The following is a 24,645-nucleotide window of genomic DNA, read 5'->3' as shown; positions in this document are numbered from 1 at the left end:
TTAGCACATATGACCAGCCCATCTTTTTTGTACTTAAATTTCTTCGATGACATCCTTTTCTCTGTAGTTCCTTATTTGTGTCATGGAATTTAAAAGTGCTTTTTAAAAAATCTTGTAAGACTGCTCAGTTTTAGATTAAAAAACACAACTGGTAACAAGCATAGTGGCAGACACTGTAACACCGTAATATTTCTTTTGGGGGGAGGCTAAAACTAGTGGATTGTTTAAATTTACGAATTCTGAGCTGCAGTTGGGCTAAAGTCAAACAGATATTCTCACTAAATCTAAAAGTTGATATGGTAAGCTCCAGGAACAGGCCCAGGGGCACCAAGCTGCCTAAAGAGAGATGAACTGAAAATAATGGGTCAAATTTCTATGATAATCAGTGGGGGGGTAGGACCTACTATATATGTATATATATAATATTTATATTATATATATTTATGTAAAGCTTTAATAGCTAAAAATTACATTAATATTTTAGAACACCATGTGTGTATGTGCATGCACACATATGTGTTTGTGCATGTTCATATATCTATATAAATAGAAAAATATGCATTGAGGGGGAAAGGACCGGATAATTACTATATACAGATTCTCTCATAATATTTCATGGAACAGAGACAGTCCCTGAGGCAAGGGCATGATCTTGGAGGTTACCTAAGAGCTGCTTAGATTAGGCTGACTTTGGCAGCTGGATAGCATCTTTCTGGACATGGAAAAGTGTAGTTGAGGTAACTGGAGAGAGGATCTGGAATCTACGCCGTTTTGCTTCAAGCCTCATGAAAATGACTATTTTAAAACAAAGATCTATAAGCCAAATTGGCTTCTCCATTTGATTTATGTGGCAACTTCCCCTCACCTACTATCTACACATACAAGGGATGTCCAATGATAATTCTTTGGAGAGTGTAGTGTTCCAAGATTGGTAGCCATCAGTTAACCCCTTGGTAATTTTCCTCAAATTTCCTGGCATTCTTAGGGTTCTTTTGGTAGCTTTGATGCGTTTGAATTACAAAGACTTTTGGTTCTGTCACTTAAGGATTATTTAAATGGACTCAACTTCAAAAGGATTTGAAGTCTAAGAGAAAATATTTTAAGGCTTTTCATATGATTGTATTTATAAAAAGTTCTTGATCCTTCAGAAAAAGTCCTATTTAAGAGTATAGATTTATACCCAGCATAGACAGAGAAGCTTATGAACCTGATTGATAGGCAGAGAACAGTAACTTCAGCTTCAGGTGAAAGCTGCATATAACACCTTTTCATTATGTCTGGAGGGGAGGAGGACTGAACTCAGGTTTCATGATTCAGTTTAGTGTTCTGTTCCACATGTTCTACTCTGAAATTCTATTTACTCCAAATCTCCTCAGTTTAGGGGTGATTAGGGAACTAAAATAACTTGCTCAAGATCACTGCTGGTGGCAGAATAAGATTGAGTTCTGGTTGTCTGTATCCAAGTCAGTATGAAGCATCTTTCTAGCATCTAGCATCGTTTTAGCACATAATAGGTCCTTAATAAATGTTTACTGATTGATTTCCATCAATCATGTTGCACTATTTTCTTTCTGTAACTTTAATAAAAAATAATATGTTATTGCATGTTTAACTAACACATGTTTTAAAAGCTGCAAATGTTAAGGTTTTATTTCATTATTTTACTGAGGACATGCTTAACATAATTACGGGATCAAATGAACAAGTCTAAATTCCCTGGAACTCAGTGAATTCAGTCTTCTTTTACACTAACTTCTTACTGAAACTAAACCTTGTTTTCAGGGCTAATGTTAAACACTTATGACCTGCATCAAAGATACACAAGTGCAGAAGTTGGGAAAACCTAAAAAGAATTCTCCCCAGGGAAAAAAAAAACCAAAATATTTTTCTTATTTTCTAAATAGGAAGAGATGAGTTTTAAATAGAGAGTGAGTTTGTACAATGCTGTCAAATTATGAATTTATTGCTAAGATATTTGGGTTTGAATTGTATTTGGCTTTCTCATTTGAGAACTAGTTGGTGGTGATAGCCAGTTTCACTATTAGTCATTATGATAACCTGCTGAGAAGCCCACAAGTTTCCCTTAATTTGTGGAATCATTTACATATTGAGGTTTAGACAATCTCAGATTTAAAAAGCAAGCAAATCCATCATCACCATGTTTGTCTACTTTAATGCTTTTGAAGACCTGCCAACAGGGAGAGGGAGATTTCTCTATCCCACTTTTCAGATACTCCTGTTCACTTTGAGCTGCTGAAAAATGTTGCCAATAGACCTTCACAATATTGAAAATAGAGGGAGGAGATATTTTTCTATATTCCCCCTTTTCTCTTCTTCCTTTTCTGAACTTTTCTACTACTAAGCCAAAGTCACAAAAAAAGAAAGAGGAAAAGGATCTATATGAATACTTATATTTATATATATATTTATAATTTCTCTTTTCTTAGTATCTAAAGATCAGAAACTACAGGAGTGTTTTCTTTCTGGGAAACTGGTGAATAAATTTTTATATAAATAGAATATTATTGGACCACAAGAAATTATGAAATGGAGAATTTTAAAGGGAAAGTAGGAAAGTCTTTACAAAACACATGCAGGGAAAGGTGAACAGATTCATAAGTTTCTACAATTATAATAATATTATAGAGAAATATAACTTTGCAATACTTTAGAATTCTTATTAATGCAATGTGAAATGATGACTACTAAGGAAGGAAGACAAAATATACCACACACCTCCACACAGAGAGGTGAAGAAATTAAAATACAGAAAGAGACATACATTTTAAGACATGGCTAATAAGGGAATTTTTTTCTTTTTTGCTAGACAAAGCAGCTCTGTATTATTTCTTTCAATTTACTCAATTGGTAGGGTTGTGGGAGGAACAGACTAAAATATTTATTGCATAAAAATAAAAAATAATAGACTATTATCAAAACAGTTGTTCATAATCTTATTTTCTTTCTGTCATAAGGCAGTATCCTGTGAAAAAAGGAATGGTAAGAAGTTGTTTCATTCTTTTATGCACTAGAAATCTTGCAGGTTTCCAAACACTTCAATTCCTAAAACTTCAGAAAGAGGACACATTGAATGTGCATCAGGGTCATTTCTCTTGGAAAGAATGCAAATGATACTTATATTATGACTATGATTATCATTGTAGTATAATATTGTAATATAATGATATAATTAATGTTATTAGCTTTATTTATTTAATTATGCAAAACAAACCCAAAAGAGCAACTTACATTCTTTGGTGTTAGGGGGTGCCAATAAGCAGGAGTAGCAAACCATTCCATAGATATTCCTTGGTCTGTTTTCCAGCATGTAGTAACTGCACCAAAGGACAAAACAAGACAAAACAAATAATGTAGGTGAGAGCATAAAGTCATAAATAGCTGAGCAGTGACCAATTACAGTAAGAGATAAAATCTCTATGATTTAGCAGGCTCTTTATTGCCAGTTTGATGACCCTATCAATATTGACTGATTATTTCCAGCTTTGATCTCTCCAACCAGTTCCAAGACAAAAGCAGTTAATCCCACATATGCAATCAGAAATGTTGCTTAACCACTTTCTGGCTAAAGAGTTCCAACTGGGGCTTTTTGACTTACCCTTAAATGGAACTTCTCCTTATGAACAGGACATATGTAACCTCCTTGAGAGTACTGGTTATTTCAAATTTGTTTTTGAATCCCCAGCATCTAGTACTGCCCATTTGGGGGGAACCGGACTCATGATTTCATTGGTTCAAGAATTCATTTTATTTTCTCCATACAGACTGACACCTACTTTTTGCCTTAATGAAGTAATCTTTGAGAGTTGTTTCAGCTCTGACAGAGCATGACATGCTCAGGTTCATACATCCAGGGTTGGTTCTCTAACCACTAAATAAAGCTGCGTGCACATAGTAGGTGCTTAATATAGATTCTCTGAATTGAACTGAACTTCATCCAACTATGAATGAAGATCCTCTTTTTAAATTCTTTTTGCTGTTGATTTGTTTGGCATTGTGTGGGTGGATCTGATGGGTTCACCCCGTTTTCCTCAGTTTCCTTATCTGCAAAATGAGCTGGAGAAGGAAATGGCAAGCCACAACAGATCTTTGACAAGAAAACCCCAAATGTCATCAAGAAGAGTTGGACATGATTGAAATGACTGAACACAATGTAGCTCTTATTATCACCATCAATAATAAATACTTATTAAGTGCTTATTATGTTCAGGATCCAACCTGGAAACAAAAACCCTTTGGAAGAAAGATATTCCAGTTTATCTGGGCTGTCAGTAATGGTGGGCAGGAATTAGAAAAACGGCTATTCAATTGTTTCATGTACATCTCCGGGGGTCAGCTTTTTAAAGAAGCATGAAAGTCAACTCAGCTGTAATCTAAATTTAGCCTCTTCCTCCTCAGAAGGCAGTTTCTAGTATTAAACATTTATATAATTATAAAACTTTAATTGGAATATGGAAATAAGATGAATAGACCTCAAGAAGTTATCACAGTGCTAGGCTAAAGCTTTTTGCATTCTATATCCCAAAGTGACATTTGCTCTGCCATATATCCATGGGACATATCAATCTTAAAAGACGGACCCAAGAATAAGAGTAAATGGCTAAAAGATCTCTTCCTTCTAGTACAAGCAATAAACTATCCCTGCTATTCTTGTTCCCCTCTGTAATGTTTAGTACATAGTACTATGTACAAAGTACATAGTAAGTGCTTAATAAATGCTTTTTTCATTCATTCATTCTTTGTCAAAGCAGGTGGTTTTCATCTTATTATTTTTGTTATAACAGAGCTTTTCTAACCACTGGCTTTGGCTCCTGTCTCAGTGTGCACAAGTTTTCCAGAAACATAAACATTCAGCAGAAGATCATGAATGTTATTTATCACAATCTGAAAAGTATATTAAATAAAGAGAATGAGTGCCAACATTTCCCTTTATTACAATTCAAGAAATGAAAAATCTTTCCCTGCTATTGGATTTTTCCATTGTTGTTGTTTAATCATTTCTTTTACTCCCCCTTTTTCCCTATCGGCTTTATAAAGAGACAGACATCCAGCTGACAGCAGTTATTACTGACAGCTTGATCTCTGCAGTGGTGTTTGTGTAGGAATCTAAACTCCAGACCTTAATAAATTTGGAACATTACCAGTAACATTATTATAATAATTGTTTTGCCTTTCTCCACTGTTTTTTTATTTTAAATCTTAGGATCCTTTTGTTTCTCATAAACATTAATTAATCAGTATGCAAAACATTTCTCTGATGACACACAACTACTAGTTTTGGTGTCTGCATTTAACCCTTTCTGGAAAGAGACAAGCTAGGAGCTGTTCTCCAGTTCTCAAACACTCTGCCCCAAAGGAGCGTCCATCTTTTTTTTTTTCCTATGAGGCAGGAACCAATATACACAAAATTATGAATATTCACACAGAATTACAGAATTTGGAATTGAAAGGCGCTTCAGTAGCCACCCAGTCCAATCCACACCCAAAATGAAGCCATACAATTACAAATGTCTATCCAGATTCTGCTTGAAGGTCATAATGAAATAAATTACCTTTGGAAACAGTTCATTTTACTTTGATATAGTTCTGTTAGAAAGTTTTCCAGATATCAACCCAATGCTCCTAATTAATCCCTCTGAGGTCAAAAAAGAAAAAGTTCAATTGTTGTTCCTCAAGATAGTACTTCAAATACATGAAGACAGATGTCATGTCCTCCAGCTTATCTCTTTCTCAGGTTAACCATGTCTAGTTCCTCCAGCTAATCCATATTTGAAAACATTCAAGACAGTTATCCTTTTTTTTAAAATTAAAAAAAATTTTTTTCTTCGTCATCTTGATGAATTATCTACTCTGTTTTTTAAATAGGTTCCCCTAATGGGAACAAGAAGCCTTGCCCTATATGAGAATGGTCATACTAGCTAAGTTTTAAATTTACTTAACAAGGTATGTGTCTGTACTGATCAACTACTGAATCACTGAGCTGAAAAGGGGCCTTGTTTCTCATTTAGTGTACTTCATCTGCCCTTAGACAAAAACCACACCTAAAGCATCTTAAGTATACAAGGATCTATGCCGTTTAAAAATAACTCCCAGGAAGGATAGCCTATATATCTCTTGCTTAAATATGTCAGTGTTTAAGTTTTTAGTGTCGAGAATGCCCCATATTTATATTTAATGTAACTAGTATTTTTATTTTTCTTGACCTGTTTTTGATGGAAATGGAAAAGTTTGAAATAATGTTCTATAATAGTCCACCAAAGACTTTGACAGTTATTAATGAGGCTAGTCATATCTTATTTATGCTAAATAATCTCAATAATTTTATAGTAGAGAGAGCTCTGGAATTAGGGTCAGAGAATCTGGGTTCAAATCTCAGCTCTATTTACCCCTCTCTGTATGTTAGTTTCCTTATTTGTAAAATTAGGCAGTTGAACTAGATCATTTTTCAGGAACCTTCCAGATTTAAATCTACAATGCTTTGAACCTCTCTGTATAGTCTAACTTCCAATTTATTATTATTAGACTCTATGTCTAGAGAAGACATTCTCTAAGTTTTCTTTTTCTTTTTTTTCTTTTTTGGTGGGGGAGAGGAATAAGAAAACATTTATTAAGCCTTTATTATGCACAAAGCATTGTGTGGAGGAGTGGAAAGGAATATGGACTACCTTCAGGCAGAATGGTGGCTAATAAAGAGATGACTAGAACGTGAGATTAAACTTGACTTAATCTAGGTTTCCATATAATGAGTGACTGAGGCACCTATCAAAGGTGGGCTGAGTGGGGAAGATAGAATAGGAGTCTCAGGTACAAAAGGGTTTTAAGGCTTGACATTTTGATCTTATGGCATGAGAGTGAAATTACTTTCTAAGTATTCAGAATCTCTCTTGAGGCATACAGATCAGAAATGAATAGTTTAAATATGGTCCCTTGGCTCCCTTTTATTTAGGTGACAAATTTCCCTTAAGTCAAAAAGGCACAGATAGGTTTTTCCTTTCACTTGACACACTTGGTTGGAAATATGACTTATAATGGGCACCCCTGGGGTCTTCCTACATTTCTCTAAAAATGTTGAAGCATAGAAATGACCATTTGGGACATTTCCATTTTTCTCATTATCCCCTATAGATGCATTCAAGAGTAGAGGAGTAAGATAAGTCAAATCAGAAAACTGAGCATCTTTAGTACATAAGAAGATGCCTGAGAGGTGGTTTTGAAATCTGACCTCTCTTCCTTTTCTTTTCTTTTCCTTTTTTCTTGTACTTTCAACCCCTGGTCCACCCCCTGAGTCCTTCTAGGCAGGAAAGCCCCATGTACTGGCTATTGTTCAAGAGAGCACCACTGACACATACTGATGCACAACAAAGCCTGTAGTGAATGAGGAAAGAGACTTTTGCCAAACCACAATCAAGAATGGAAGGCCAAAGATACTTCTGGAGTTATAAAGATAAATACAAGGTACTATAGATCCACGGCTTAATGGCCACAGTGGATTGAGAAAAGATAAACAGCCTTTCATAAATCTAATTAAACTAACCTGCCAATTCTTTTTCTCAATCCTTCCTAGCAAAATATCATGGAAGATTAAGTTTTGTTCTCCAAAGTGAGAGTGCAAAATAAGGAAATGGGATCCCCTTATCACTATTCATCATTATTTAGTTTAAACAGCATTAAGTGTTTGCTATGAACAAGGCACTATACTAGGTACTTGGAATATTGATAAAAATAAGAAACAGTCCTTGACCTCAGGGAGTTCTCTTGGGTCAGACACTGACCAAAGATTGAATTTCAAGAGGGGAGAGAAGGGAAGTAGTTATTTATAATGTACCTCGAATTCAAAAAAATGGCTTAGGAAATATTGGAAAACATAAGGACATAAGACATAAAACTTAGTAGTAAGGAAGAAGTTGGAACTAAATGACATTATTTTAGATTTAGGTTGCCATGGGTAGCAATGGCTCAGAACTAACCTGGAAACTGAATATTTTTTTTCTCCTCCTCCCTCCCCTATTTCCTTTAAGAGAGAAGAATGTAATCAGCTAGAAAAAATTAGAAGGAATGGGATTAGGTCCACATATAAAGGGATTGACTTTGACAAAGAGAAGGACCACTTTTCTGTCAGAGATTGAGGGAAATGAGAATAGAGTGGGAAATGGTGTCAAAAGGTTTTGAGATTAAAAGAACAAGAGAAGAGAGAAGTCATATTAAATGGCCACTTTTTATTGGGTCTGCTTTTACAGGTATGGGTATTTCTCCCACTGATATAGATTGCAGCCTTTCTTTGCCTTTACATCCTGTGTAATTTTCTCATAATTCTCCATAAAGGTTCTACTCAATATGCTGAAAGTCTTCTTTTTACTCTTTTTAAATGAGAATATTGCAAAATAAAACTCAGTTTGCCCAACTTTTGCAATGACATAAATCTTTTTCCTTCTTCTTTTTCTCCTTCTGAAGTGCAACCTGCTACTGGAAATGTACTTACTGCTTGTGGAGTTCTTCCCATTGATCTTAATTACTTGTAATGTTAATTCTTCTGAGACCATGGTACTTTATGATTTCAGCCACATAAAACTTGGCTGGAAACTTCTAGACAAACTTATGTCAGTACAAGTTTACAACTTTACTATATGCTCACTGCACCATATGTATTGCCTAGTTGCACCAGATGGCAGAATTTTACGCTGCTAAAACAACCAGAAAAGTGGATTGATATGATGGTCAGCATCTGGACCAACAATGTCTGAAAGAAAATCTTTTTGTTGGTTGTTGTGCATAACTGACTTGTAGAGAAATCTTCTGGAATTTTGCCTCTGACTGGTTCTTATTCCTAATTTTCACCATGGAGAGGGGGGAAAGGGACTTTCATTATTCATAAAGAGAAGTCTTTCATTATTTTCTTTCATGTGCCATTTGTGGCAGAGAGGGTCCTTTTTCTGTTGGCATGAATGCAATCAATCCATGATAGAAATGTGGCTAACTATATCTCCCAGTAAAGGCAATGGAAAGAATATTCAAAAAATATCTTGGGAGAAAATATAAACACATTTTTAAAGAATTAAAATTTATTCCATTCCACTGCTCTCCTTCAATTTCTTCTCATATTGTTAAAAGGATATTATTTTGTCAAAGTGGCTTTTATTGTAGCACATATGCTAATGCTTGTATGATTTTTCCAGACACCTCCACACCTGCTTTTCAAAAGTAAATTTTTATTTAAAGAATGGTTCTCTCTTATTTTGCCCAGGCTGGAAATGTAGGACCTAGTCATGGACCAGCTCCTTTTATTGATTGGCAAAGAACTTTGACTTGCTCTTTTCCTGACTGGAGCATTTGGCCCTTCCTGAGTCACACTGGTGATTCTTTGCTCCCATGGGCTCACCATATCAATGCCAAATTTGCTGCAGACACCCTACTGGTATAGCTAACTGCAGCTCAAAATTCCCAAGTTTAAGAGATTTGCCAACCTCAGCTTCCCTCACAGATTTAATTATAGGAGTGTACCACCATGCCTGATTTTTCCAATTTTTAAAAACTGACTTAAGGATAGACCTTCTGCATCTCAGAAACAAAACTAAACCAGGGCAATTTTCCATGTTTTATCATGTAGGAGTCACCCAGAAATGTTGAATTGAACAGAATTGAACTGAAATGAATTAATAATAGGGATTATATTATTTTTCTTATTGATCTTGTTGCTTGTAAAGGTAATAGTCCAAAGTTCTGGTACAATTTTATTCTACTTATTCTTTTTTATTCTAATTCTCCTTTCCTCTGCCATTACTGAAGTACCAAACTATGCTCCCTAGTTCTAAGTGTAAGCACACACAGACACATGTGTGTGTATTCACATGTATACATACATATTTGTATATATACACAGATACATAAATATACATATCAATTGAATGATTTTATATATTTCTATTATATAGATAGCAGAATTATTATATATCAGGCCACTAGAGGGTGCTAGCAACAATATCCATAGTAGAAATCACCTTTTCAGGTTATTGCTATAAATCAGGACTTGACATAGTCACTCCAGTCTCTCTCTCTCTCTCTCTCTCTCTCTCTCTCTCTCTCTCTCTCTCTCTCTCTCTCTCTCTCTCTCTCTCTCTCTCTCTTTTCTTTCCTTCCTTCCTTCTTTCCTTCCTCTCTCCCTCTCTCCTCCTCCTCCTCCTCCTCCTCTTCCTCCTCCTCCTCCTCCTCCTCCTTCTCTCTGTCGCTCTCTCTTTTTTCTTTCTTATTTTTGAAGAGAAAACTTTTTAAGCATATGTTTCAATACCTTTCCCTCCAACCCCTTCTGATGCTGTAGTGAATTACTGTGGAATGATAGCCCTTACTTTATTTTCAAACTGTTATCTGAACATTTTAGGATAAATGACCTGAAGCCATTAAAGAACTTTAGGGGTCATTTAATTACATTTCCTCATTTTTGTAGTGAAGAAACTTAGGCCTATGGAGGCAGAGTGATAAGCATCAGGAGTAGGATTTGAAGCTAGATCCTTAAACTCCATATCAGAGTTTTTACAACTGTCTTCAATAAAATATGAATAAGAATCCCTTGAATTCATATAATGATTTCAATTTTCCAAAGCACCCTCCAATTTGGTTCTCATGACAATTCTCTGAAGGGTTAATAGGGGCCTGTAGCATTAGGTGAGTTTTATAAATAAGGAAACAGACATGATTAAGTTATTTGACTAGCTAAATGATTGTAGCAGAGTTGTCCCTTGTAGAATCTATATTTCCTAAATCCCAGATTGGAATGTTAATATTAGAATTGTCTCTCAAATAATACTCTAAATGATTGAATTACCCATTATAAAAATTGTATTTTCATCAGGGGAAGTCCACAGGTACCTCATCTCATTCTGGAGTGCTTCCCTTATATAGAATTCAAGATTTTCTCTAGAAAAAGAAAGAGTATCCAACAACATTTGGTTCTTACCCAGGGAGACACGGCCCACATTCTGCATCATTCTCCATGTCACCCGGAGTTAAAACAGTAGCTCGAAAGAAGCCTTCACAGTCCCTGTGACGCCTACATATCTGGTAGCCTCCTTTGGAGAACTTTTCCGAGGGGCAGGGAACACAGCCATAGTCGTCATCTTTGGTACCATAGCCACAGGTCTGTAACAAAAAGAAAATCCAGGAAGTCCTCAAGGTGCAATTCTTGATTTGTAACAGTACCAAGGAAGTCCTTCTGTTTGTCCCCATGGCTTTACTTCTGGCATCAATAGCAGGCAGCATACATCCCACCAGTTAGTTTGCCTGCTGCCATGCTCTGGGGGATGAACCTCAAGTTTTGCATTTCGTGCATCTTTGCTTCCTTTGCCCCATCTACTTGTTCATGGATCTCTCCAGCTTCTGCCTTAGCCACAGTCCCTCCAAAGAGCCCCAGAGATTTCTCTGGCTCCTAATTTCTGAGATAGATCCTTTTGTTCAAATATCTACTTAAAGATTTATATACATGTTAGAAAACGTCTTTTACTACTCTGAAGGACTTATGAAGAAAAATGCTATCCATACCCAGAGAAAGAACTGATTGCATGTGAATACAGATTGAAGAATACCTCCCTCCTTTTTTAACTTGATTTTTCTTGAGGGTTTTTTTTTGGAGGGGGGAATCTATATTTTCTTATACAACATGATTTTTATAGAAATGTTTTGCATAATTTCACATGTGCCTTCTCAATGTGGGGATGGGGAAGGAGGAAGGGAGAAAAATCTGGAACTCAAAGTTTTAAAAATAAATGTAAAACATTGTTTTACATGTAATTGGGATAAATAAAACATATTTTAAAAAAAGAAAGTGTCTTTTATAGATATGGGTTTTTTGTTCTTTTTGTTTGTACCTGTGATTTCATTATATAGGGAACTGCTAATGTATAAACCCCCTCTACGAATATGAATGGGCAGTTACTTTATACCTTGTAGTCTTGTGGCACCAAAAAGGACAAGCTCTTGGTTCTATAGATGACACATGCCTTAGACAGGACTGGGATCCAGGCCTTCCTGACTTCAAAACTGGCTCTCTTTCTACTTTGTCACAATACTTCTCACAGCTGTATAATTTTTAGCTAAACAAACTGGTGTTTTCTTGGTTATTTTTATTATTTGCACCATTTTTTCTATAGAAAGATCAGAATGAACTTGTATTTTAGAATTTATATCACTTTTTCCCATAAGCAATAATAAGTTTAAAGACTTCATTTATTATTTGTTTGTTTTTGGCCAAATGAAGGAGGAGAGCAATGGGAAAAAACAAGGAACTGAATTAAATCTGACAATCTGGTTACCTTTATCACCGAATCTCTGGGATAGCTATGCTTTGATTATTCATTATTAATAAATACATTATTAATTATTATTACCAATATCAATAACAACAATGTTAAATGTTAAGGTTTTCAAATATTATCCTCTTTAAGTCTCACAACAACCTTGAATTCAAAAACCATGGAGCACTAATATTATCATCTTCATTTTACAAAATGTTACTAGTTTCAGTCCACAATACAAATGAGGTCCATTTGAGTCTCTGAGCTGTTCTTTGTGAATATGATTAACAGGTTGTTCCTCTAGGTTCACTACTGGCAGTCACCATATTTGATTTGGCTAAGGGACACTGATGTGGGCTGTTGGTTGTTCTCTCTCTTCATCATTGCCTTGGAACATTATTCCTCATAATGTCATATAATACAACTTTTCAATAGCCAAATAATTGGGCTTTTGGCTTAGCTGACCTGTACCCATCCAAGAATGGTTGAGGAGTAAATCTAAGCTCTACATTGTGTACCAAACACTTATATAGAAAGTTGTATGTGTGAGGAAAAGGGGAGAGGAGGTGGAAGGGGAATATAGTAGTAATTATTAGTAAAGTTGAATACTGGCACTTGACTTTTGACACCTGCCTAAGAGATGAGGTAATTTGGTACAGTGGAAAGAGAATTGAATTTGAGTTTCAAATCCTACATTTGCTCTTAATCTTGCCACTTAGAACTTGTGTGACAAAGGGGAAGTCACTTAAATCTTTCTGGGCCTCAGATGCTATCTTTTATAAGAATTCTTTTCTTAATTCTAGTATCTTCCCTCTGTTAATTATTTCCCATTATTCTGTATATAGTTTGTTTGTAAAATATTTATTTGTCATCTTTCCCATTAGATTGTGAGGGCAATGATTAACTTAATACAGTGTCTGGTACATAGTAGATGCTTAATAAATGTTCATTGACTGAATGATCTCCAAGGTCACTTTCAGCTCTTAATCTTATGACATGGATCTTTAAATGATTTTATATGTTTTTTTTTTGAGTTTTCTATGAGGATTTAAGTTTCTAACAAGGTTACATGTGGCAGACTTTCTACTCCCCCAAAATAGATGTAGAACCTATGATCAGATATTTTTTTAATGAATTTCTGTTATCCTTGGTAAAGATTACTCGAAATATGTTTAATCAAACTGTATCATTTTACTGGGTGTAGGGTCTATCACTGGAGATGATGCTATTAAATTTCAAATCTATTTATTGACAAAGATAAAATATATCTATATATATTCTATGTGAATATGAAGCAACGACCCATCCATATTTTGGACTCTTTACATCAAGCTAACACATTGTTCCTCTGTTACTTTGCACTTGGTATTTTGTATTTACCCCAGAGAGATCCCGAGCTAGTCTGTTTTGGAAAACAACCTGGTTAAAATGATGAATTTAGAACTTACCATATATGGTTCTTCTCCAGGCTCACACTGGGGGCAGTCATGGCACATCCCTGTAGTCTGATTGTAATATTCATTCTCTCCACAGTTTGAATACTCGGCACTGGCTGGGTACATCAGAGACACCTGTCACCAAGAATAGGAATTAACATTGGCCTTCTTTGACTCATTTTAAACACTGGATATTTTCCCAATGAGAAGTACTTGGAAAGCTAAGAGATTTCCTTTTGGAAGGAGAACAATCTTCCATAGTTTCTATTATGATGATAGAACAGGAAGCAAGCTTGGGGTGGCATGTATAAGTAATTTTATATTTAGAAAGGACCCATTCAGTGAAGTGTTTATTCAGGTTATGAGCTCACTTTTATCATTCTTCTTTCAACATGATTACTGGTAAGAGCCCTTAGTCATTTTTTTGTTATGGAACAGTTTATTTTCCCAATGACTTTGGACCAATTTATCTTGGTATATAACAATAATGATAAAAATAATAATGATGATGATAAAGATCACTGATATATTTATTTAGGGCATTAAAATTTACAAAACTATTAATATATTATCTCATTAGATCCAAAAAATATTTATTGAATTGAATTATTTATAAAAAGTGGATATAAACTCAATGGAAAGAGCTTTGGATTTTAGTATAAGGACCTGGATTCAAGTTGCAGGTTGGCTATACATTATCTGTATAACTTTGGACAAATCAATTAAGTTCTCAGGGCCTCAGTTTCCTCAGTAAACTGAGAGGAAGAAACTAGATGGGGAGGAGGACTAAAGTCCTTTCCAGCTCTAATGCCATGATCAGATGAAATAATATTTAAAAAAAAAAGCTTTTTTTCTGATGAGGCAATTGGGGATAAGGGACTTGCGTAGGATCACAGCTAGTAAATATTAAGTGTCTGAGATCAAATTTGAACTCAGGTCAGTCATTTTGACTTCAGGTCGATGCTCTATTCACTGAACCCATCTAGCTTCCCCAAAAACAGCATTTTTTTTTACAGAGGAAGTTCTTAATAATAAACTAATTGTGATTTTTTTCTTTTCTGTGAAATTAAGAATATTCTTTCCCTAACACTTTTTATGCCTTCCCCCCTCTCTTTCTCATCTTTTCCTATCTCTATCTCTTTTGCAGAATTTTTTTTTGGTACGTTTAGATAATATGGAAGGATAAATGTACACATAAACACAATGTGTAAACACACAGTTCTAGGCACATGGCTGCATATTAGACTAATATTTGTAAACTTTGTAGTGATAAGAATCCTTCTGTCCTTTGTATATGGGAGGATATAAGTGGTAGAGCCCAATGTTCAGTTCTAGTCTTCTTCACTCTGTGAGTTGCTTTGATGTACAGCTATTTGATGGGAAATTCTCACTTTGGCTTCTTACTGCCCCAACCCCAACAGAGCTCAGATCTATTTACGAGAATGCCACTATAGCCTGTGCACTCATAGCATAATAGGCTACAGCTAAGCAACCATATACCCTATACATGCATACCTATGTAAAAGGATGCTTTTCATAACTCTCATACCCACTATTTTTTTTTTAGTGGTTTGGAGATGAGTGGAGAGAAAAAGGCTAAAATCTATAGGCTCATAAAACTTATTTATAATTAATCTTCTCTGCACCAAAATATGAAGTTATTTAAAGTAAGCAGAGGAAGGAGTGAATTTAAATAGTCAAGAAAAAAATCTAATCTTAGAGATGAAACATACTCACCACCAGAAAGGGAAGGAAATGGGTCCATTTATAGTCCCTCACATGAGCCATATTTTCTGAGATATTCACCTGAAAAGGTACAAAATAGGGGAGGCATGAACACAAAATTGTTGGAAGCCCCTTCTTTGCCAGGATACTTTGCCTCTATTTTAAATACAAAGTTCAATGTTTTCTTTCCAGGAACCAACTTCGTTCCCCCTCAAGACCTAGCCAAGTACCCTTGGTTGATTCTTGATAAATATTTGTTGAATGAATGAATGAATGAATGAATGCTCTCTCCTTCTGCCAACCTGGTGAACAAGCCAGCCTTTAAGAAAAATGCAGGTTATTGTAGTATATGGCTCATGAAGCTATTATGTAGCCCTAACTAAACAATGCACACCAAAAAAAAAAAGCTGTATTCAAACTAAATCCTATTCCCTTCTACCTTGAGGCTGATTCTGTGGCCCTAACCCAGAAGTGCACCCACTCATGGGAGTAAATCCCAAAGGAAAAAAAAAAGATCCTTAGAGAACACTGAAGAATAAAACCCTATGTTAGTGACTAATTGTTTAATATGTGGAATGGGCTTTGAAGACTTCAGGTCTTTTCACAAGCTCTATTAGGCCCCATCCTGGCCTCTGGGCCCCTCGAGCAAGGTGAGGCTCTGACAAAACACCCAGGATAAGAACTTCACCCATTACCATTGTTTACCTGCATTATGGCTACAGCAGCAGGAAGAGATCTGGTTTAACGTTTATGTTTCATATAATATGTAAAGATTTGGGAGAGACTTTCTTGTTCACTTGCTCTAACCCCTTCTATTCCCTCTCTAAACTTCTATATGTCATGTCTCTGATCCTTTTCTCTAAAAGCGGCTGCCCACTGTTACTTAGTTCAATAAAATAGCTGAAACACTAGGCTCTCAATTCTTGGTTTTCATAAGTCAATCACTACTAAAACAGGAACAGAACTTTAAAAGAACATTCTTCCTTTAGCCTGGAATAAGAACTGATGATGATTGAGTAGGAAGAGATTACAGCTGCTAAGAAAGGTCACTCTCTCCTATCTCCAAAAGCTCCTGGGATAAAATAGTTTAAAAGAATAAATGCAAAGTTAAAACATCGCTCTAGGGATTTCACAAATTAAATATCCTGGCTGTGATATGTGGCTGTGACATTTGATCCCAGAAGTCAGATGGTCCTATGATGTTATGAAGAGTCTCCTAAATCAGGGGTTTTTAACCTTTTTTTTATGTCATGGACCCCTTTAGTGATATCCTCTCAGAGTAATGTTTTTAAATGCATAAAATAAAATACATAAAATAAAAAAAATTGCTGAGAATAAATATGTATTTCTTTTTTCCATCTAAACTCATAGACCTTATGGAAAACTATGGCCCTCTTGGTGGGGGGTAGAGATGGTCCATGAACCCCAGGTTAAAAGCCCTTATCTTAAAACCTCCCAGAAAGATTCTAATTATTGGTTGCTGTTCCTTTTTAGAGCACAGTCTGCAACTCTTATTAAATTAACTTAGAGAGCCCCAAAGTTTACATTTCTAAACACTAAATAGATTGAGACAAGATTAAAGCATCCTGCCACCCCAGCAGTGAACTCACTTATGTTTGCCTTCCAGCAAAAGAGCAGGTCAGGGCAGGAAGCTCAGGGAAAAGGCTAGAGTGGTGTAGTACCTTTAGTTCTTTAGGAAACGACTCCTGGAGGTAGAGGGGAGTGGAGCAGTTAGGGGTGGGGTGAAGGGAGTGAAGGGGTGGGGAAGGGGGAAATGGGAAAGATGAACACAGGAGCAATGGCAACAAAGGAACCCAATGGAAAGGGACAGAATCTCTCTTCTCTCAGAACAGTATCCCTAATTATTGTTCCTTTCCCTCAAAGATTTAGTATATAGTTCAGTTGGGTTTTCATTGAGCTGGTAGAGAAAGCAGAAATACTCCCTCTCAGAGAGCCCAAGTGTGTTGGAGGATTTCCAAGCATAATATGAATGGTTTCTAATTTAATTGACTTCTAATTATAACAGGGCCCTGGAGAGTCTCCCTATAAATAATGTGGAGGGCTGTACCTGCCTCAATTTGGTATAAGCCAGAAGCATTTATGGAGAGGCTTAAGAAACAGGTTCCTTGGCTACTTGAGGTGGGCTGGAGCCTGCTGTCCCCTTTGCTACTTTTGAATAACAATAATAGCTAAATGTTATATATCACTTTAAAGTTTGCAACATGCTCTAGATGTAATGTCATTTGATCTTCTCAACAAGGTAGATACTGTTTCCCTTATTAAAGAAGCCCTAGATGGGGAAATGGAGGTTGAAATACTGATTAACTGATTTCTCTGTGGTCATTCACCTAGGAAATGTCAAGAGGGAGGTTTGCCTCACTGAGTCCATAGCTTTATCCACTATGCCTCAGAGACAGAAAGAGACAGAGAGGTGGTAGGAGAGAGAGTACTTGCTTTGATATCGTTCCTGTGAAAGGGAGAGGACAAATGGCATATAGCATATTTCTCTAATTTAGATTCCATTTCTGAAGCCAGACTTTACTTTGCAAAATGAAATATTGCCTTGAGAACTTCAAGGGAGAAGGTAGACTGGAAATATCTTTTGGATTTCTACCTAAAAGGAATTGGAACTAGTGTTAGGAGTTGCCTTCTGCTTTGACTTTGTCTGTTTTGACTCTGAGAATTTGATATGAAATGATCACAAATTACTTCTCCAGTATAATAGACTTAGACATTAAAATTTCCCCCCATTATCTGTTACCATCTCCTGTTATAAAGAAGAAATGGTTTGCTTTCTAGGCTACAAACTAATTCTCCAAACAGTTCCTGTGGTCTAGTGGGTGGTACTGGATCTCCTCACCCCACTCTAATCTTGTTTACTTAATTTGTAGGATTATTCAGCTACAATTCATTCATTCATCAGTTCATTTATTCATTCATTCACTTATTTAATCATGGATTGAGCGATGATATAAAAAGCACTTTTTGTTGTTTAGTTATTTTCAGTCTTTTCCAAGTCTTCATCATCCCTTTGGGGTTTTTTTTTTTTTTTTTTTGACAGAGAAACTAGAGTGGTTTTCCATTTTCTTCCCTAGCTCTTTTAAAAATGCAACGGAGGTTAAATGATTTGTCTAGGTCATATAGTTAGTAAGTGCCTGAGGCCTGATTGAACCCTGAGAGATGAATCTTCCTGACTTCAGTTTGATGCTCTATCTACCACATCATTTAGCTGCCTAAAGAGCAATTAATCTAGCCCTTTTCGTTTTTTTTTAAAAAAAACTTTATTAACAATTTTGATTTTAAAAAACCTCTGAGAATAAGAGGCAACATATTTGGAGAGTTGGCTATATTGAAATGCTTTGTTGTTTTAGTGAGTTTCCCTGAATAAGTTCTTTGCCCAGAATGGAAGAGTTAGTAGTATCAGAATCAAGACTTGAACTCAGATAATTGGGAGTCCAAGACCAGATTTTTACACTGTGCCGACTCTTGTTCTTGTTTGCCTTGGTCTTCCCTTCTCTCTCTATTTCTGTATATCTCTTCTTCTGTTTCTGTGTATCCTCTTTCATAAACTCCAGTGGATTTAACCATCATTTCTTTGTAGACAAATTCTAGCCCACATCTATAACTGTCTCCTGGACATCTCCACAGAAGACTTACATGAGCATCTCAGACTCAACATGTCTGACATAAAACTCATTATCTTTCTCTTAAACCCCACCCCTTCTCTATTTGTCAAAGACACCATCATTCTTCCAGTCACCTGAGTTTATAACCTTACTCACGCCTCCCAATCTACATCCAGGTTGTAGATTCCTCTTCCTCAGCATCTCTCACATCCATCCCATTCTCTGTACTTATACTATAAACATTCTAATTCAATTCTTTATCATTTCTTTTCCAGGCTATTACAATAGCTTCCTAACTCATCTCCTCGATTCCAGTATCTCTCCTCTCTAAACCATCTTTTAGGTAGTATCTATACAGTTAATCCTAAAACACAGGTCTGACCATATCCCTTCTGTAATCAAAAAACTCCAGTGGCTCCCCATCAATTAGGGCTATAATAAAAACTCTGGCGTTTCCTTCATAATCAGCCACTGGCTTATTTTTCCAAGATAATTTTACTTTTTTGCCCCTCATTCACTCTAGGACTCAGTCAAATTGGCCTTTTTTTTGTTCCCCATAAGTCCCATCTCCTACTTCTGTCCTTTTTGTCTTCTGAAATCCTCTGTCCCCTTACCTCTTGGAAATATTCCCTTCAAGATTCAGCTCAAGTATTACCACCTGCAAAAGACCTTCTCTAAGTCCCCTTGTGTTAATGACATTCTCCCCAATGGTATATTGGAGCTAGCTCCTAAGTGTTCTCAAGAGCCCACTGTTAAATTTTCGTTGTGGGCTTTTACATCTCAGAAATCTACACTAAAAATCAGGGCTTGATTAATGATTTTACTGGTTGTTTAGTTTTAAAAAAGTAATGCAAAAAATGTGTATCTTGGGAGATCCCATTTTTGAATATTTGTTTACCAGAATATCACTATCCTCTTATATATTCTGTATTTTTTTTTTGTGATCCTGCACTATTTTATCTGTGAGCATATCTCTCAAAGAAGACAAGCTCCTTCAAGTCAGGAAAGTCTTTTTTTTTTAATTTGTGTACTCAATGTCTAGTGCAGAGTAGATATAGATGCTTCCTTCTCATGTGCTTGGGAATTTAATTTAAATCCCCAGATTGGGGATCTAGATCTATTTACCTCTTTGTCATCTCTCTCTCTCTCTCTCTCTCTCTCTCTCTCTCTCTCTCTCTCTCTCTCTTTCTCTCTGTCTCTCTCTTTCTCCCACTGTCTGTCTCTGGCTCTCCTTCTCTCTCTCCCCTCCCTCCTTCCCTCCCTTCATCCTCCCTCCTTCTCTCTCTCTCTCTCTCTCTCTCTCTCTCTCTCTCTCTCTCTCTCTCTCTCTCTCTCTCCTCCCTCCCTTCTTCTCTCTCTCTGTGTTTCCCTCTCTCTCTCCCCTCCCTCCTCTCTCTCTGTCTCTTTCTCTTTCATTCCTTCTCTCTGTTTCTCTGTCTCTCTATCTCTCCTTCCCTCCTTCTCTCTCTCTCTCTTTCCCTCCTCTTTGTCTCTCTCTTTCTCTCTCTCCCCCTTCCTCCTTTTGTCGCTGTGTCTCTCTGTCCGTCTCTCTCTCCATATCTATCTGTCAATTTATATAATTACTTGTAGGCATTCTATATTCATACTTTCCTGGCACTTCTTATCCTGTTTTCTGTTACTACAGAGAATATAAAGTAGGATCTAAAAAACAACTCACACAGCATCCAGAAAATCAGTGCTAGGCTAGTTCTAGACTAGATGATTCAGCACAAAGGGAAAAAAAAGTAAGGGAGGTTCTAAAATATCAAAAATCTAGTTTTCCCTCCTTTACTCCAGTACCTGAAGTGCTTGTACCACTTTTGTGGCTGCTGTTTTTTCAGATATCAGATTTCCTTGGTAATTATCATTCTTTCTTAGCAAGTTATAACTAACATCAAAAAGCTGTGAACTCCAGGAGAAGTAGTGTAGGGAAAAGAGCAACCCGGAGACAGAAATCTCTTAGAAATTATATATGACTGTGCCATATTTAACATGTATAGGACTGATTTCCATCTGGAGGGGGTGGAGGGAGGGAGGGGAAAAGTCAGAACAGAAGTGAGTGCAAGGGATAATGTTGTAAAAAATACCCAGGTATGGGTTCTGTCAATAAAAAGTTATAATTATGGAAAAAAAAGAAATTTTATACGAACTGGGTTCTAAGTGAGCAGCTTCCAGAGACCCCACTGAACTGATTCCTCACAGTGACAGGACAGGCTAGCGCCATTAATACACCAAAAACAGTTCTATAGCAGGTATTTTAAGCCTTTTTGTGTGTGTTATAAACCCATTTGTCAGGCTGGAGAAGCTGATGAATCCCATTCCTTCTAAGAATTATGGCTTTTTGGGTTTCTTTGTTTTTCAGAGGCAATTGGGGTTAAGCAACTTTCCAGGGTCACACAACTAGTAAGTATTAAGTATCTGAGGCTGCATTTGAACTCAGGTCCTTCTGAATCTTTATCCATTGTACCATCTAGCTGTCCCAGAATTATGATTCTTAATGAGTAAAATAAAATACATTGGATTATAGAAGAAACCAATTATATTGAAATAAGGATAGAGTTTCCCCCCCATATCTAAGTTCACAGATGTCCTGAAACCTATGCCTGGACACCCAGTGAAAAACTTTTTGTCTACAGTCTGACCTACATCAATACCATTCACTACTTGGGATCACTGACAAGTGGGAAACGGAATACAGCTAGTTCCTCAGCCCTGAGACCTTTGAGGCAAAAAAAATCTGCTGACTGGCAATTCCATTCTGTGAGTTTTGGGGTCCTCTTCCCTTCCCCTCCCTGCCTTGAAGAAAGAAATGAAGCAGTTGGCAACTCAGTCCTCAAACCTGCAGCTGCTCAAGTAGTAAGTGAAAGCATTTGTATTGCTTGTTTCCCCACTTCCTGACTCCAACACCCCTCCCCAAATTCCTCTACCCCTTCTACCTTCAGGCAATAAAAACCCTCAGGAGTTGGGTGGGGAGAAGGAAAGGAAGACTGTTGGTGGCCTTCCTATGTTGTCAATAAAATTATCCCTCTTCAGACTTCCCTGGAAGCTTTCTTTGACTTTCTATTCCAGGAAAAGACCTCTTAATCATCCTCTAGGATGCTGTGGATCTTATTATCAGAACAACAGAAAATAATTTTATTTAACATGATTTATATGAGATGCAGCTTCCACATACTTTACTGGAGAATGCTAACTAATGATAGATTGTGAAGAGATTAATTTATTCTCCATTCGATGTTTTTAAATAGCAAGTTTATATTATCCAGGATCTGGAAAGAACACTGATGAGAGATTAGAGAAAAGTCAATGTCTCAGTCCCATACCATAGGCAGAGAGAGGCAACATGGGATACAGCAAGGGTTCTTAACTTGGGGCTCATGAACTTGATTTTTAAAATATTTTAATAACTGTATTTCAACATAATGTTTTCTTTACAAATATTCTGAGAAAAGCTCCATAAATTTCATTAGGCTGCCAAAGGGTTCCAAGACAAAATAAAACAAAAGAAAAACAAACAAAATTGGTGTAGTGGATAGAAACCTGGACCTGGAATCAGGAACAATTGGATTCAAATTCTACCTCAGACACTGACCAGCTGTGTGATTCTGGGCAAGTCACTTAGCTTCTATGGACTCAGTTTCCCCATTTATAAATTGAAGGGAAGGTTGGGCTGATAAAATCTTAGAATCATCCTGATTCTAAATCTATGATCCCATAATCCCCCCAAAACCACAGGCAGAACCCAACATGTTATAACAACAGGGAGGGCCAGCTAAGGGCTCTGAGTGAAGAGTGTAATGAACTCTTACTTACTTGGAGTTCCTTGTCTATAACAAGGCCTATGATGAGGAGGTGATGGGGCTGTGATTATCAATGGCAAAATTAAAACTAGGGAATCAAGTATTTTAAATGCCCCTGTAAAGGGCTTCTGGACTGTATCCTTAGCTCTCAACCCTTCTGTAATGTTTGTAATTATGTCTGCCATAATTTGGGATGAAATAAAATGAAACAGCAACATAAAAATCCCCTTGATGATTTGTATTCTATAAGCACTTGGGAACACTATAAAATCTTAGTTCTTGCCTAAAGCATAAGAGCAAAAGTTTTTAAAAGATATTTCCCTCTGCTTTGATCCTTGACAAAACCATAACTAGGATAAGGGAAGCAGAGCTTTGTCCTAGTATTCCAAATTCAGAGGATTCTCTCAGCTCCTGTAGTTCTTCATCAGAAACAATGGAGTTTTGTACCTAATTATCAAGAATAATGCATTGAAATTGGGAGCCAGTTGATACTGAGTGGACTGCTTTCTGCTCCTACTTACCTTTGCCTACATCTGATGTAGGTGAGAAGTAGTATCAGAATAAGTAATATCCTAAAATGAAAATCTTCTGATTCCCCCTTCTTCCCAGGTGCAAGTAGCACATGTTTTGTGTTACTTGCCCCAGGTACAGGTTGTAGTATTTGTTCCAGGCACAAAAATTCCTAATTATAGTAATAATTTTTATGCTGGCCCATACCCAGTATATTAGGGGAATAAAAGGATGCCCAAATCTAAGACCATGACTTCAAAATAATTATTGAATGCCCATTGTATGCTTGAAACCATACCAATATCACAGAACCACAGACTTTTTTTTTTTTTTAATAGCCTTTTATTTACAGGATATATACATGGGTAACTTTACAGCATTAACAACTGCCAAACCTCTTGTTCCAATTTTTCAACTCTTACCCCACCCCCACCCCCTCCCCTAGATGGCAGGATGACCAGTAGATGTTAAATATATTAAAATATAAATTAGATAACACAATAAGTATACCTGACCAAAACGTTATTTTGCTGTAGAAAAAGAATCAGACTCTGAAATATTGTACAATTAGCTTGTGAAGGAAATCAAAAATGCAGGTGTGCATAAATATAGGGATTGGGAATTCAATGTAATGGTTTTTAGTCATCTCCCAGAGTTCTTTTTCTGGGCATAGCTAATTCAGTTCATTACTGCTCCATTAGAAATGATTTGGTTGATCTCGTTGCTGAGGATGGCCTGATCCATCAGAACTGGTCATCATATAGTATTGTTGTTGAAGTATATAATGATCTCCTGGTCCTGCTCATTTCACTCAGCATCAGTTCATGTAAGTCTCTCCAGGCCTTTCTGAAATTATCCTGTTGGTCATTTCTTACAGAACAGTAATATTCCATAATTTTCATATACCACAATTTATTCAACCATTCTCCAACTGATGGACATCCATTCAGTTTCCAGTTTTTAGCCACTACAAAAAGGGCTGCCACAAACATTCGTGCACATACAGGTCCCTTTCCCTTCTTTATAATCTCTTTGGGATATAATCCCAGTAGTAACACTGCTGGATCAAAGGGTATGCACAGCTTGATAACTTTTTGAGCATAGTTCCAAACTACTCTCCAAAATGAGAACCACAGACTCTTAGAAAAGACCTTTGAACTAGGCATTGAGAGGAATTTTGTACCTTGGTGGAGGCTCTCATCACATCTCACCTATCACGATCATGATACCCTCCTAATTTGTCTCCTGA

At 36.5% G+C, this 24,645-nt stretch overlaps 1 protein-coding gene across 2 annotated transcripts in view; it reads right to left on the bottom strand.

Annotated features, from left to right (window-relative positions):
- Window positions 1-24,645, bottom strand: part of EDAR (ectodysplasin A receptor) — a 115,775-nt gene that overhangs the window by 24,131 nt on the left and 66,999 nt on the right. For both annotated transcript variants that reach the window (XM_031958771.1, XM_023500461.2), the window contains exons 2-5: window positions 15,473-15,541; window positions 13,748-13,870; window positions 10,967-11,148; window positions 3,250-3,335 (exon numbers count right to left, since the gene is read on the bottom strand). In XM_031958771.1, coding sequence (XP_031814631.1) covers window positions 3,250-3,335; window positions 10,967-11,148; window positions 13,748-13,870; window positions 15,473-15,523 — 442 coding nt within the window. In that variant the 5' untranslated portion in view covers window positions 15,524-15,541. The remainder of the gene's footprint in view (window positions 1-3,249; window positions 3,336-10,966; window positions 11,149-13,747; window positions 13,871-15,472; window positions 15,542-24,645) is intronic.

Source organism: Sarcophilus harrisii, chromosome 3 (assembly GCF_902635505.1).
Source record: "Sarcophilus harrisii chromosome 3, mSarHar1.11, whole genome shotgun sequence".
Lineage (NCBI taxonomy): Eukaryota > Metazoa > Chordata > Mammalia > Dasyuromorphia > Dasyuridae > Sarcophilus > Sarcophilus harrisii.
This window is presented reverse-complemented; position numbering and strand designations above follow the sequence as displayed.